This window comes from Blennius ocellaris (assembly GCF_963422515.1).
Source record: "Blennius ocellaris genome assembly, chromosome: 20".
Classification (NCBI taxonomy): Eukaryota; Metazoa; Chordata; class Actinopteri; order Blenniiformes; family Blenniidae; genus Blennius; species Blennius ocellaris.
In genome coordinates, this window is record NC_137669.1 from 18196773 (window position 1) to 18210092 (window position 13320).

The following is a 13320-nucleotide window of genomic DNA, read 5'->3' on the forward strand; positions in this document are numbered from 1 at the left end:
TGTATAATCTTTACTACAAATTATACCAGTAGCAGCAATTTATGATTTAGTATAAACCGGTGTGTGCAAGAAATTGTCCATAAGGCATGAATAAAATCATCTGAGCTGAACTAACATAATTGGATTCGTTAGGTGTCATAAAAAAGCAACTGCATATCAGAAGCAAACATTTCACACATAATGTATAATATACAACCAGTACCGTAATAACTTATGTGGTTTATTACCCTTAACAGTTCTGCTTTCCACTAATATACCATTTAAAACACAAAACTAAACCATAAATCATTCATCAATAAGTCATTCAAATGAAACAATATATTCCAATATATGATGGTCGAATTAATCACATGACCTTATGGTGTATGAGATGTGGCTTTAAATGTCCATTTAAAAAGGTAAAACACTTGGACTCCAAGGCAAGAAAGGATTTTATTTCATTATTCAAAGAGGATAGTGAACAGAATATTCCTTTAAAGCATTTTTTTTGGGGGGGGTGGTCAAAGGTGCAGTCTGTAGGTAATGTAAAACTATAAACAAAACAAAGAAAACCAAATGTCAATTAAGAAGACTCAGTGAAGCAAAACTGTGAAGCTCAGTCCAATTACACATTCACTCATTTAATTCAGCTGCATTAGTCAGAAGGAGTCAAATGCTCTGAAATCATTTTGATGCTCGCACTTCTTGAAAGAAAGACATTCATGAACTAAGAATTGAGAAACGGCAGCTCAGAGGCAGACGGCTCTCAGAGAAGGAAGTTAAATCTTATTTAAGGCTGCTAATGCATCGCAGATACTGTTTGTACAGCCGAACGCTAATGTGACTTTTACTGAGGAATATTTAATGTCACTGTCAGGGGAACTGAGTTATAGATTGGTTAAAAAGTCACTTTTAAAAACACAGCTTTTGCTCATGTGAAAAGTCAGCAAAGTAAGTGAGAGAGGGAGAGAGGGGGGGTGGGCCTCTCTGCAGCTCTGCTTTCACCATCCAGCAAATAAATAATTAATATTATGGACAATTCAATAACTGCAGTGGGGTTTTTTTTGGTTGTTGTTGTTTTTTTTTTTTTTAATAGAAACATTTTAATAATTATTATACTGGTTTTCACCATGAACATAATATAACATGATATTTTAGTATAATAAATTTAATGGAACAAACCAAACTACTATGAAATGTGGGTTTTTTTGTGTCAGACTGGGCAAAACGTGTTCTGGGATCCGAGTGTTGATGTGTTTAATTCTAATCTAAGCAATAAGTAAATAAAAGTGTCTTGAGTTATTGATTTAAGCATCCCACCCAGTGGCGGCTGGCCAGGGGACGCAAGAAAGAGATTTGTTTTAAATATACATATAAAATACATGATTAAACTGTTATACTGTCGAAATGGGGTCTAAACCTTATTTATTTAATTTTCTGTAGATAATCTTCAATCAGAGGATTTATTGATTTATCTCTCCGTCTGTGTGACTTCCTCAAATGTTTGACTTGACTCCGCCCACATAAAACGTTCGTTCCACGGGGGTTTACGAAGACGCGAAAACCGCCACTCGTGGGCGGGGCTTTGTAGCGGACTCACCAATGACTGACTAACAACAGAGTGACTGACATGACATTCAACCAATCAGCATCATTTCATGTTCCGAGACTTGGGGCGAATTTTAAATGACTGGATTTGCAGGAGGTGTGGAGATGGAGTCAACAAGTGGTGAGTTTCTGAATATTAACTCTGTTCCATCGCTTCTAATTCACTGTTTGAATAAAGAAATTTGGCTGAAGAGTCTGGAGCCCCTGAGTGGCCATGGAGAGAAAAAAATAATAATGCAAGGGAACGCGATAATAAGCCATTACCTCAAGTTATTAAATGCAGAGAATTAGATCATTTAATCCTCAGCCACAAGATATTAATGCTTTCCCTCAAGTTATTAACTTAAAGTAATGACTTAAGATCTTGTTCCCATGTGTTATAGTCTTTATATTCTACAGCTGTTTCCAATGGCAACTTGCATAAACACACGCTGAACGACAACAAAATCTCTTTCACATGAAGTGCCAAGCTTTTAATTACAGTACTGTGCAGTTTGTTTTATAGTTGCCGATGATCCAAAAGTATGGCTTCATTATAAAGAATTACTGTGGGTGTTGCAGCCCCTGGGATATAATTACTCGAAGAGAATTTCAAAACGGGTCCATTTATTTTCCTCTCACTCATCAAACACTGATCCTCAAACCGTTCCACAAACAATACACAAATAATTGTTACACATACTGTATAACATGTACAATTCTACCTATAGACAACTAAATAATGAAAAACAAGAACGTAGCCGACCACAAGGTGGCACTGTTGGGACCACAATATCCTACGGATACAGGAATTTCCAGTGTGGAGCAGAACTTCTCTGGAATTCTATCAGACACTTGCAGCGGCGTCTCATAGCAGAGTACAATGCAGCTTGCATGCAGACCTCAGCCTGCGCTCATAACGCGATGCAAGGCCTGAAAGTGACGTTGGTTATAGTGGTATTACGATGAAAAGTGTGGGAAAACAACAGTGGAAACTGCTTCTAAATCCCATATCTGATGCAGATGACTTTGTGTGACACAGCACAGGTGCACTGCAGCACAATAGTTCAATTTCCGCTGCAATGTAACATGCGGGAATGATTTAATTTAATTTAATTTAATTCGTGGCCACGAGTTAAATGGTCTCGTTCCCTCGTGTTAGTAGTTTTTAGTCTCTATGGCCAGACGAAAACATAACCTTCCCGGCCAACTCCATTGGTCACCCAACTTTTGTTTGGTCGCCCAACTTTCCTTGGTGAAGTTATTAACCAATAACTATAGATCACTATTATATCAATATATCATAATTGGACAAGAAACATTGTTGTGGTCACCAGCAGTTTTGAGCAGGAACCACTTCTCCAGTATTTGGCTGTTTTCAGCTTGATGTTCAGGAGTTGTAAGACGCTCGCTGTCCTGACATGAACTGGTGTATTTTTTTTTTTTTTATAGAGAAGTAAGAACGATGTGGTTTGAGTCAAATACTGTAAAAGACGAGGGCTCAACCATCAGCCAATAGATCTGCTTAAAATGATCCCCATCTACGCAACACATGGCTTTGAGTGAGGGTGACTCATTCATTCAGACTGCACACCCATTAGAGAGAGAGAGAGAGAGAGAGAGAGAGAGAGCCACCTACCAAGTGCCAAACTTGAGGCCAACCTCTCTCCTCTCCTCCCATCTCATTCTTTCCTACATGGGCAGTGTCTCAGATGCAGACGGAGCACTAACAGTCTGAACAGTAAACGGAGACGAGCGCCCCAATCAGACGATTTTCCCCAGAGTCAGCCGAAAAGTTTCTTCAAAGATCTCCGGAGCGATCTCTCCCTCTCTTCATCTGAGCAGCTTTCAAAAGGTAAAACCAACATTTAAAAAGCCATTGCATCTGATGTTCAGCAACTTTTCTGGGAGTTTTTTGGGTGGAGTCGTTAACCACTCCCATGTCTATGGATAATTCATCCTTTGTCTTTTGTTTGTTCGGTCTTTGCACACTAAAGAGATAAACGTCTTTGAAAGCAATTATTTTGTTGCATCAGCCTTAAATGACCTGTTTAAACTTTCTTCACACTTTTCTGCGAAACGAAAGATGCACTTTCATTACTTGAGCAAACTTGTTGGTCTTTTACCGTTTACAGCATCTGTATTTGTGTATTGAAATAAAAAGGCTAAATTATTGTATATTTAAAACCTACTAAAGAGGCAAACAATTCACCGTAGTGTCTGTTTCTCCAACAAAGATATAAAGGTGCAATGGCGACACCCAAAAACACTCCCCGCGGTGCGAACACGCCTTTCTCCCCCAACCGCATCACCCGGCTCCAGGAGAAGGAGGACCTCTGCAACCTCAACGACCGTCTGGCCGTCTACATCGACAAGGTCCGCTCCCTGGAGGTGGAGAACGCCGGCCTGCGTCTGCGCATCACCGAGTCCGAGACCGAGGTGAGCCGGGAGCTGACGGGCCTGAAGGCGGCCTACGAGACGGAGCTGGCCGATGCCCGCCAGACCCTGGACTCGGTGGCCAAGGAGAGGGCGAGGCTGCAGCTGGAGCTGGGCAAGCTGCGGGAGGACCACAAGGAGCTGAAAGCCAGGTGGGTTAGAGGTCGAGCCACAACGTGTCACATGAGGTTTACCGTGCGTTTTGTGTTTGTGAGGTGAGAAAACCGTGCAAAGCCACACAAGGTGGGCGGGATGGGTGGTGGTGGTGGTGGGGGTGGGGGTGGGGGGGGGGGGGTGTTTAAAGGGTCCCCCTTCCTCCCGTCCTGGCCTTCACACACCTCTGTGTGTTTGTAGCATTTGTACTCAACAAACTGTGGCTTTGCTGCCGAGAGGCATGATCCCATATGACCTTCAGTTTATGGCTATTTTTAGAAAAAGTTACTACATTTGCTCGCGCCGCTGATTTAATAAGCTTCTTTTACGCAACGTTCTTGCGTTTACTACCATCCCATAATTATCACTTGAGGTTGCTGAAGCTGCTGTTTTTCTACTAAGTTTCCCTTGAAAGTCTGCTTTATCCTATTGTACTTAAAAATTTTCACAATTCAGGGTATTCATGGCAAATGCAAAAAAAAAACCGCCCAAAAAATGCTTACGGTAAGTTACAACATAAAAAAAACAAAACACTTCTACTGTTGATTTCTTTTTTTAATCAGAGGATCATGGGATTGTGTGCCGCCTCAAGGCTTCTGAATTCCCCTCTTTTTTTAATCTGAATCTGTTTGAGTTGAAGCCATTCACTAATAACCCATTTCAACATCTCCAGAGCGACACCTCGTCATTTGCTCTTAATAGCCGACGCTTATTTGCCTTGCTGACGCTGTGAGTGTCGCCGCTGCCACTCCCTGGCTGCAGCATGCCCTCCCCATTGCTCACTGCTATTCGACGCTGTCCTCGCACTCCAGCACCTTCCCATGCTGCCACATCCAGAGCCTCCGATGACTAACTCTTTCCCCCCCCCCAAACCTCTCCTCCTTCGCCAAAGTGAACACTGCTTGCACAATACGTGGCAGTGTTCGGAGGGCTCCACTTCTGCCTCCATTATTTCTTTTTCCATAAATACCGAATCGGTGGCCAAAGTGTGTTTGGAAAAGCCAAGCCGTTGCCGTGGAAACGTCTCGGCTAAACATCAACGCTTGTGGTTTTGTGGCTACCGGGAACACGGGACTGTACGCACATCGCTGTGGTCTCTGTGAGTCATTCTCGCCGAGGTCTTTCCCCCGTATTCGCTTCCCTTTGATATAAATAGCTCATACTTGCGCCGTGACACAAAAGAAGGAAATTATAGTAGTTACCAAACTACTAAACAGAGTAACTATAATCACTCACTGGAATGTTTTCTGTCAGCACTTTAACACTTTCACACTATAAAACTGACCCGGCGGCTCTAATAAAGATTTCTGTGCAGACTGAAGACATTTCAAATAGTTTAGACTTATATTTATATAGAACATAAAGCTAATCCTGATGACAAGAAAAAGTGCGATAAGAAGGGTTTAAAAAAAAAAGAAAAAGCTAAGCTAATCTCAGATAACGTGAAACAAGAAAAGCGTATGAAACATAATAAGTTAAGACAAACTGAACTAATTTAACCCTTTCAATGAATCCAGAAGAGGGATATTTACATATTTATATACACACCAAATGTTTTAGTTGAGCTCATTTCTATAAGCTGAGATCAAACAAGGCAAGCTAATTTAAGCTAAGTTGTCCCACATTCACAATTAAACTTGAGCTCTCCATCAACACCAACCCCATCTAAACGTCTCACGCTTCTGCCTCTGCAGGAACACTAAGAAAGAGACGGAGTTGGCCGCGGCGCTGCAGAGGCTCAAAGACCTGGAGGCCCTGCTGAACTCCAAGGATGCGTCTTTGACCACGGCTCTGGGAGAGAAGCGTAACCTCGAGGCGGAAAACAGGGACCTGAAGGCGCAGGTCGCCAAGGTAAACGACATCTGCACTCAATCTCTCTGCTGGGCTGCCTGCAAAGTCATCAGCGTGTTTGTTCTCCACATTGTGAAAGCTTGATTTGATTCTTGCCGAAAATCACATCAAGATGTGACTTTTCCTGTTTCGTAGCTGGACACCAGCTTGAATGACGCCCGGAAGCAGCTGCAGGATGAGATGTTGAGGAGGGTGGATGGAGAGAACCGCATCCAGACCCTCAAAGAGGAGCTGGAATTCCAGAAGAGCCTGCACTCTGAGGTCAGATTGATCAGCACACTTCTACTTTCTCCGAATGTTTTCAACAACGAGACGCCAACAGTTTTTTGTCTGCCCTCCTACAGGAGCTGCGGGAGACGAAGAGGCGTCACGAGTCTCGTATGGTGGAGTTGGACAACGGCCACCAGCAGGACTTTGAAAGCAAACTGTCTGAGGCGCTGATGGAGATGCGGAGCCAGCACGAACTGCAGGTCAAGATGTACAAGGACGAGATCGAGAAAACCTACAACACCAAGGTACGGTGCTTCTATAGACTTTTTTTTTTTTTCTTTTCAGGTTGCATGTTTATGAACCGAGGGTGCAAAAGTTGGACTTTTCTGTTTTATCGCTATCTTCAGCTGGAAAGCGCTCGTCAGTCGGCCGATCGGAGCAGTCACCTGGTCGGAGCCGCACACGAGGAGCTGCAGCAGACAAGGATACGCCTCGAGTCCTCGTCCTCTCAGCTCAGCCAGCTCCAGAAACAGGTAATCGCACACTCTCCATCCACCCACCTGCCGTAAGTCCCCTTATATGTTCAGTATTTTATATTGAAAGTGGCTTTGTATCAATAAGGTGAGTTTATTTAGTTGCATTAATTTGGATTTCAAACTCCTTTGATTGTCAACATGACTCAAATTAAATAATAATTACCAAATAAAAGCAAATGATTGCATGCTCCATTATTAATTGATTCTATTGTCTGTGTGAATGACATTTTGCTTTTATACCTCTTGCATATATTCTGTTCCATATGATCCATATACAGGAGCTGGCTTATGTATATTATCTTGTACTCTGGTGGTGCTGCACAGAATGTCTCTAACTTGGGTCCATTAAAATACAATTGTGCATCCTTTTATCCATACATATTGTAATATTTAGAACATATTTATGACAAATGCAGCTACTGCTGCGAGCTCTTACCATTCAGTGTTTGCTGAGCTGTTTTATTCCTTTTGTCTGTGCTTTAAGGGTTTTTGTCAATACATTTTTCATCCAACTTTGCGATTCCTCTGTCTGACGCAGCTGGCGGCTCGCGAGGCGAAGGTGAGGGACCTGGAGGACGCTCTGTCCCGGGAGCGGGACACCACCCGGCGTCTGCTGGGAGAGAAAGACCGAGAAATGGCCGAGATGAGGCAGAAGATGCAGCTGCAGCTGGACGAGTACCAGGAGCTCCTGGACGTCAAACTGGCCCTGGATATGGAGATCTGTGCCTACAGGAAGCTGCTGGAAGGAGAGGAGCAGAGGTGAGGGCACGCACTCGGCATGTACATGTGCAAAATTCCTTTTTTACATCCTCCACCATCATCATCATCATCATCATCACCTCCTCCCCACAGGCTGCGTCTGTCCCCGAGTCCTCCTCCGACCAAAGTGTCCAGGAGTCAGTCCTCGTCCGTGGCGGCCCACTCTCGATCGGCCCACGGCAGCTTTCAGAACTCGCCCACCAAGAGGCGCCGCCTCAACGACACCGACAGCGAGGCCTCCAGCTTCGCGGGAGGAGCCGTGGCTCGCACCCGCATCACCCAGCAGGCCTCGGCCAGCGGGCGCGTCACCGTGGACGAGGTCGACCTGGACGGGAAGTATGTGAGACTCAGCAACAAGTCAGATGAGGTGAGACCAGGAATCATCTTTGATGAATAAAATAATTTATTTCTATATATATATATATATGTGGAGGAGTTGACTGAGTTTTTGCTCCTCCAGGATCAGAATTTGGGGAGCTGGCAGGTGAAGCGACAGGTCGGATCCGGCACTCCAATCATCTTCAAGTTCCCGTCTAAATTCGCCCTGAAGGCCGGTCAGAGGGTCACGGTAAATATCGCCCGGGCTTGAACCATCGGAGTGACCAACAGGGATCCGTACAACGTTCTTTTGTGTTTTACCGGCAGATTTGGGCCTCAAGCGGCGGCGGAAGACACAATCCTCCCGCTGACCTGGTGTGGAAAACCCAGAGCTCCTGGGGCACTGGGGATGTTTTCCAAACCACTCTGATCAGTGCTCACGGAGAGGTAACTTACATCATTAACACGTGTTGCACTCTTAACCCAAGCTTCAGGCGTGAACATCAGCAGCTGCCTTGTTTGTGTCACATTCCATGCGATGAAAAGTCATTAAAAAAAAAATATCAGTGGGAAAATTAGTAACATTTAACACAATTTCTTTTAGGAAATGGCCATGAGGAAGGTGACCCGCATACAGCTTGATGAGGAAGATGATGACATGGTAAGAACCATGCACAACATTCTAATTTGTGAAGCACTCATTGGTATTGTTGCACATAAGCTTTTTTTTTGTGTGTGCCAAACAGCCCTGAAGATCACCAGTTTCAAAACATTTAAGATTATTTGTTTATATGACTGATTGATGAATAACTAAAGTAATGAAAAATAGCTACTGGTACAAGCGACTCATAGTTTCACAGACGAGTTGTTGAATGTTGACTCTTGACACTATTTCCATTCTGTCGTCAGCAAACAGACTGATCCTGAGTGTTCTGTCCTCAGCAGGTGGCTCACAGCACCTGTGTTGGCGAAAGCGAGTATAACCTGCGCAGCCGGTCGGTGGTGTGCGGCTCCTGCGGACTCCCCGCCGACAAATCGAACAACTGCTCCGTGACCTCCGCCTCCCACTCCTTCCGCAGCGGGGGCATCTCCGAGGGTTTACTGCCGCAGTCCTACATCTTCAGCTCCAGCACACCTCGCAAGGTGGTTGGTCAAACTAATTTAAAGCTTTAAAACAACTCACACTTAAAGATGCTTCAGAAAGAGTCGCACTTGTGTGTGGAAAAATCTAACTTTGTCCAACTTTCTCCTCAGACTGGAAGCAAAATGGAGAGCTGTCCGCTCATGTGAAGCCAGGATCCACCTGAAGAAGCTTCAGAACTTTTCAGTTATTCATTGTTTATTTAGGTAATATGAGTTGTAGTTATTAGTTTAGTAGTTTAGTTGGTTTTATATATTGATTAAAGCAGGCATTTTTATTTGTATACGTTACACTTAAGATTGAAGATTTTTGTCCTTGCTGTTCTCATGAAATCAAATAAAGAACTTACCAGCTATTTAAACGCTTTAACTCCATCCCGCTTTTAAACATGACATCCACAGCTGTTGAGGCTGGTATCATTTTTTTATACTCCATAATCTAACACATTGACACTGCAGGGTTGTGATCGATTCACAAAGTCAGATTTTTACAAAGCATTTTTTTTTAAATTGAATTAGCTTCCCCTGTGATGGTAAATTGATCACAACTTTGCGACAGCTCTACAGAATATTGTGTATTTTTATGATACTGTATTTTTAAATGTATTTTCAGAAAACCCGTTTTGTTGTTTGTGCACAAATCCCTTTTCTTGATCTGTTTTCTATATCTGCTCTTTGATTGTGAAATAAATCTGGAGTATTTAGATAAAACCCGCACAGGCACACAGAGCACATACTGTCAGAAACAATTAGCTGGAGAAAATGTAGAAAAATACTCATTTGCAAAAGAAGTCAAAATACAATTATCTTATAAATTTTGAATGGGTCTGCAGGTGAAGTAGCATTAATCACTTAAAACAGGGGTAGATTTTTCCCCCCACCAATATTTAAAATATTTCACCAAAAACACTGGGGTAAACACAGACCAGAGGGGGGAAACACAGCAATTTTCAATGTTCCGAGGAGACTTCAGTCTTTTTCCCGATCACTTCAATGATTTATATAAAGGCTTTTTCAAGACACCTTTTCTAAAACTTATTTTAAAAGCTTAGTATAAGTAAAGACAGAAGAAGTAAACACATTGCAACTCTATTATATAGTAATATAATAAAGCTGTAATCAAATTTTCTTTGATTGGGAGTTTGTTTTCAACCTGCACGTGCTCCACACCTACTTTTATTTTGAAGGCAGATGTTTGTTGAAAACCGGAAGCGGAAATAAACAGGTTGAGTTGCAGAGCCTCAAACATTGTTACTGTTTTATCTAATCTGCGTATTATTTATCAATAAGTGGCGTTTCTGAGCTGTTTTAAAGGACCAACCCGTGTGGGAAGGTGCTGTTAAAGCGAACCGGGTGAGTGTCGTTAATGTCGTTAATGTTTATTCACGGATTGAATGTTAAAGGTTAGCTAACTTTTAGCAGCCTGTGTGGAGACGTCCGCCCAGAAATCTGCACAAATTGAAGTAAACAACTCAAATAATATCTACGATTCGTGTCAAACAGACAAAAGGACAAGAATATCAACAGTTCTAGAAATATATGCACGCTGCTATTTGATAACATTTAATAAAAGCAATGAATTGCATGTTATTAATAGTGAATGTGTAAACATGGTTCAGTAGTTGATTATGATACATAAAGAAAAACATTTATAACACGTTTTCCTACTGTGAAATTACTTGTATTATTATAAATACAAACCTCTATTTTACGGTTTTCAAGTTTTACAAGGTTATTCAATTATGTTTTTGATTGATTAGTCCCTTATTTGGTCTTTAAAACCCCAAGAAAGTGGTAAGAAATATGAATAATACACACATGATCTATTTAACCTCGTCAAACAGACCGAAAGAGAAGAATATCAACACAATTCGACGTATTTGCCTGATATTGTTTGATATGTTAGATGCCTCCAGAACTGCATGTTATTAAGAATGAATGCTTAAACATGGTTCAATAGTTTCGACTATTTAGGAATTTCCGATATGTTTTCCTGTTCTGAAATGATTCATCAATAGATATAAAACTCAGCTAATATAATTATAAAATTTTTAGTTGATCAGTCCTTTATTTGCTCTTTAAAAACCCAGAGAGTTCTCAAAATATTTATTTTTTGATTCATTCTTTAAATTAAAACTAATAAATATGAATTCATCAGGAATTATTTGGATGATGCCAAGACTGAGGAGGTTCCTTAGTGGGATACGTGGCGTCAGCAGACCGAACGCTCGGACCCTCTGAACTTGTCCGTCTCCTCAGCAGCTCAGATCCTCCTGAATGTGGAGCGTCCGGACTCTGTTTGGGATCGGCTTCCTCGTCACCTCTCGAGCCGCGGCCTCCCTCGCTCACACGGGGACATGCTCGCTCCCCGCTGCGACGAACGCAGCGCACAGTAAGGAGTGTTTCAGAAGGACGGCATCCACCATGGCCCAGACCGTCAAGTATCTCGGGTGAGGGTTCAAAAACCTTGTTGACCATCTTCAAACTGAGGCTGTGTGACCGACACTGCCGCCTCTCCACAGGCAGGAGGAGGCCCAGCACATCGACGAGGAGCTCTTCAGCGAGTACGGCTTCAGCGTGGATCAGCTGATGGAGCTGGCAGGCCTCAGCTGTGCCACCGCCATCACTCGGGTGAGGCACGGGCCAATCTTTAAAAAAAAAAAAGATTTTTGATAACGAGAGCCAAAATAAAATCTGTATTTTCAAAAATCCTCTTTTCGGTTCTGCAGTTTGTGAATTGATGTGTTGCTTTTGTCGTGCAGGCGTATCCACTGGCGTCGCTGGTGAAGGCCAAACCGACTGTGCTGGTGATCTGTGGACCCGGAAACAACGGCGGCGACGGCCTGGTCTGCGCACGACATCTCAAACTCTTTGTGAGTATATAAGAGGAAGTGATATAGGATGTTAGAAATAAGGTCTGAGTGCAGATGTGCACCGAAAAAAACTTCAAAATGCCTTAAAAAATGATTTTCTTTTACTGTAAGTAAATTATGCATGTACAGTATTTGTTTGTACTTCTTTTGTTTGGATGACTCATTTTTCAGTTCCCTTATAGGAACTGTTTGTGTTTTGTCACAGAATGCCAGACCAAAAATCTACATTGTCAATGAGTGAATAAATCAGTGCCGATGCTTTGTGTTCCACCCCCTCTGTGTGTCCCGCCACCGCAGGGTTACGAGCCCGCCATCTTGTACCCCAAGAGGCCCAACAAGCCTCTGTTCCAGGGTCTGACCACTCAGTGCCAGAAGATGGAGATCCCCTTCCTGGCGGAGATGCCCGAGGTTCGTTGCTAATCAATTCCGCAGCAGCGTTTTATCCTCGGTCGTGGAGAGAGATGCGTCTGCCTGCTGGTTATGAGCGTGCATTTCATTTCCCATCCTGCGGACCCTTCATTACATTTGCCTTCGATCGGTTTACATGAGATGAGGCTGTAAAGTTCCCCGTGAGGATTGGAAGAGTTTTTATTGCAGGAAGGCAGTCGTAGCAATACAGCTGATAAATAATCCTGCAGCCGGTTTGTGTACATTTTACTCCACGTCAGGCTTTGCAAATAAACTCAAACTGTCTCCGCCAGGCCGGCGTGATCGACGAAGCGTACAACCTGGTGATCGACGCCATCTTTGGCTTCAGTTTCAAAGGCGCCGTGCGGGAGCCTTTCGGCTCCGTCCTGGACGTGCTGAATAAGACCACGGTCCCCGTCGCCAGCATCGACATCCCATCAGGTGGGTGTCACGCGCTCAGCGCTCTCCAAGGGCAGACAGATGGACGAAGCAGCTTCCTGTGTGAGCTCAAGACAAGATTCAGGTTTCCACTGTCGCTTGTCAGCTCACACAGTTATCTGCAGACCATGTTTAAGAATGAAAAAAAAAGAAAAAAAAAGCAGGGATTGGAAGGATTATAATGAGTACAATTAGACTAATTTTAAACAAGGCTGTATATATTCTATGTTTTTAAAGGTTGGGACGTGGAGCAGGGCGGCGGCACCGACGCGCTCCAGCCCGACATGCTCATCTCGCTCACCGCCCCGAAGAAATCCGCCTCCTTCTTCAGGGGGCGCTACCACTTCCTGGGCGGCCGCTTCGTGCCGCCCGGCCTGGAGAAGAAATACCAGCTCAACCTGCCTCAGTACCCCGGCACAGACTGCGTGCTGCAACTGTGACCGAGGCAGGAAATACCTTTTCAGAACATTAATACTGCGTTACCACTGTCCGATTAGACTGTGCACTGATACTGAGATTTAATCAATAAAAGGTCTCAAACTGTCTTTACATGTGTTTGATTGCTAAAAAAAACAACCATGAAGTTATCTTCCGGCTGCTAAAGGAGTCACACAGTAGATCAAGTTTCTGAA

The 13320-nt window shown here is 43.4% G+C and overlaps 2 protein-coding genes across 5 annotated transcripts; both read left to right on the forward strand.

Annotated features, from left to right (window-relative positions):
- The first annotated feature begins 3254 nt into the window (after positions 1–3254).
- On the forward strand, positions 3255–9325 carry LOC308144900 (lamin-A-like). 2 transcript variants are annotated; one of them, XM_080516175.1, is made up of 13 exons: positions 3255–3421; positions 3804–4154; positions 5850–6006; positions 6142–6267; positions 6351–6521; positions 6624–6749; positions 7291–7511; positions 7605–7878; positions 7972–8079; positions 8157–8276; positions 8434–8490; positions 8772–8972; positions 9084–9325. In XM_080516175.1, exons 2-13 carry the CDS (start codon positions 3817–3819, stop codon positions 9117–9119), a joined length of 1935 nt encoding a protein of 644 aa, XP_080372301.1. In that variant the 5' UTR covers positions 3255–3421; positions 3804–3816; the 3' UTR covers positions 9120–9325. The 2 variants fall into 2 exon arrangements, with proteins under 2 accessions (XP_080372301.1, XP_080372302.1); XM_080516176.1 differs by having other exon boundaries at positions 8775–8972.
- Positions 9326–9721: 396 nt separating this feature from the next.
- On the forward strand, positions 9722–13214 carry naxe (NAD(P)HX epimerase). 3 transcript variants are annotated; one of them, XM_080516179.1, is made up of 7 exons: positions 9722–10322; positions 11128–11419; positions 11492–11600; positions 11732–11842; positions 12140–12250; positions 12544–12691; positions 12926–13214. In XM_080516179.1, exons 2-7 carry the CDS (start codon positions 11247–11249, stop codon positions 13126–13128), a joined length of 855 nt encoding a protein of 284 aa, XP_080372305.1. In that variant the 5' UTR covers positions 9722–10322; positions 11128–11246; the 3' UTR covers positions 13129–13214. The 3 variants fall into 3 exon arrangements, with proteins under 3 accessions (XP_080372305.1, XP_080372304.1, XP_080372303.1); XM_080516178.1 differs by having other exon boundaries at positions 11229–11419; XM_080516177.1 differs by having other exon boundaries at positions 11232–11419.
- The last annotated feature ends 106 nt before the right edge of the window (positions 13215–13320 follow it).

What these genes read in the sequence shown, in the direction of transcription:
- LOC308144900 (XM_080516175.1), top strand. Translation starts at nt 3,817, where the DNA reads ATGGCGACACCCAAAAACACTCCCCGCGGTGCGAACACGCCTTTCTCC. An exon ending in CTGGAAGGAGAGGAGCAGAG is followed by an intron (nt 7,512 to 7,604) that starts GTGAGGGCACGC and finishes TCCTCCCCACAG; the next exon opens with GCTGCGTCTGTCCCCGAGTC. An exon ending in AGGCCGGTCAGAGGGTCACG is followed by an intron (nt 8,080 to 8,156) that starts GTAAATATCGCC and finishes TTTTACCGGCAG; the next exon opens with ATTTGGGCCTCAAGCGGCGG.
- naxe (XM_080516179.1), top strand. Translation starts at nt 11,247, where the DNA reads ATGTGGAGCGTCCGGACTCTGTTTGGGATCGGCTTCCTCGTCACCTCT. An exon ending in GTGCCACCGCCATCACTCGG is followed by an intron (nt 11,601 to 11,731) that starts GTGAGGCACGGG and finishes TTTGTCGTGCAG; the next exon opens with GCGTATCCACTGGCGTCGCT. An exon ending in CAGCATCGACATCCCATCAG is followed by an intron (nt 12,692 to 12,925) that starts GTGGGTGTCACG and finishes ATGTTTTTAAAG; the next exon opens with GTTGGGACGTGGAGCAGGGC.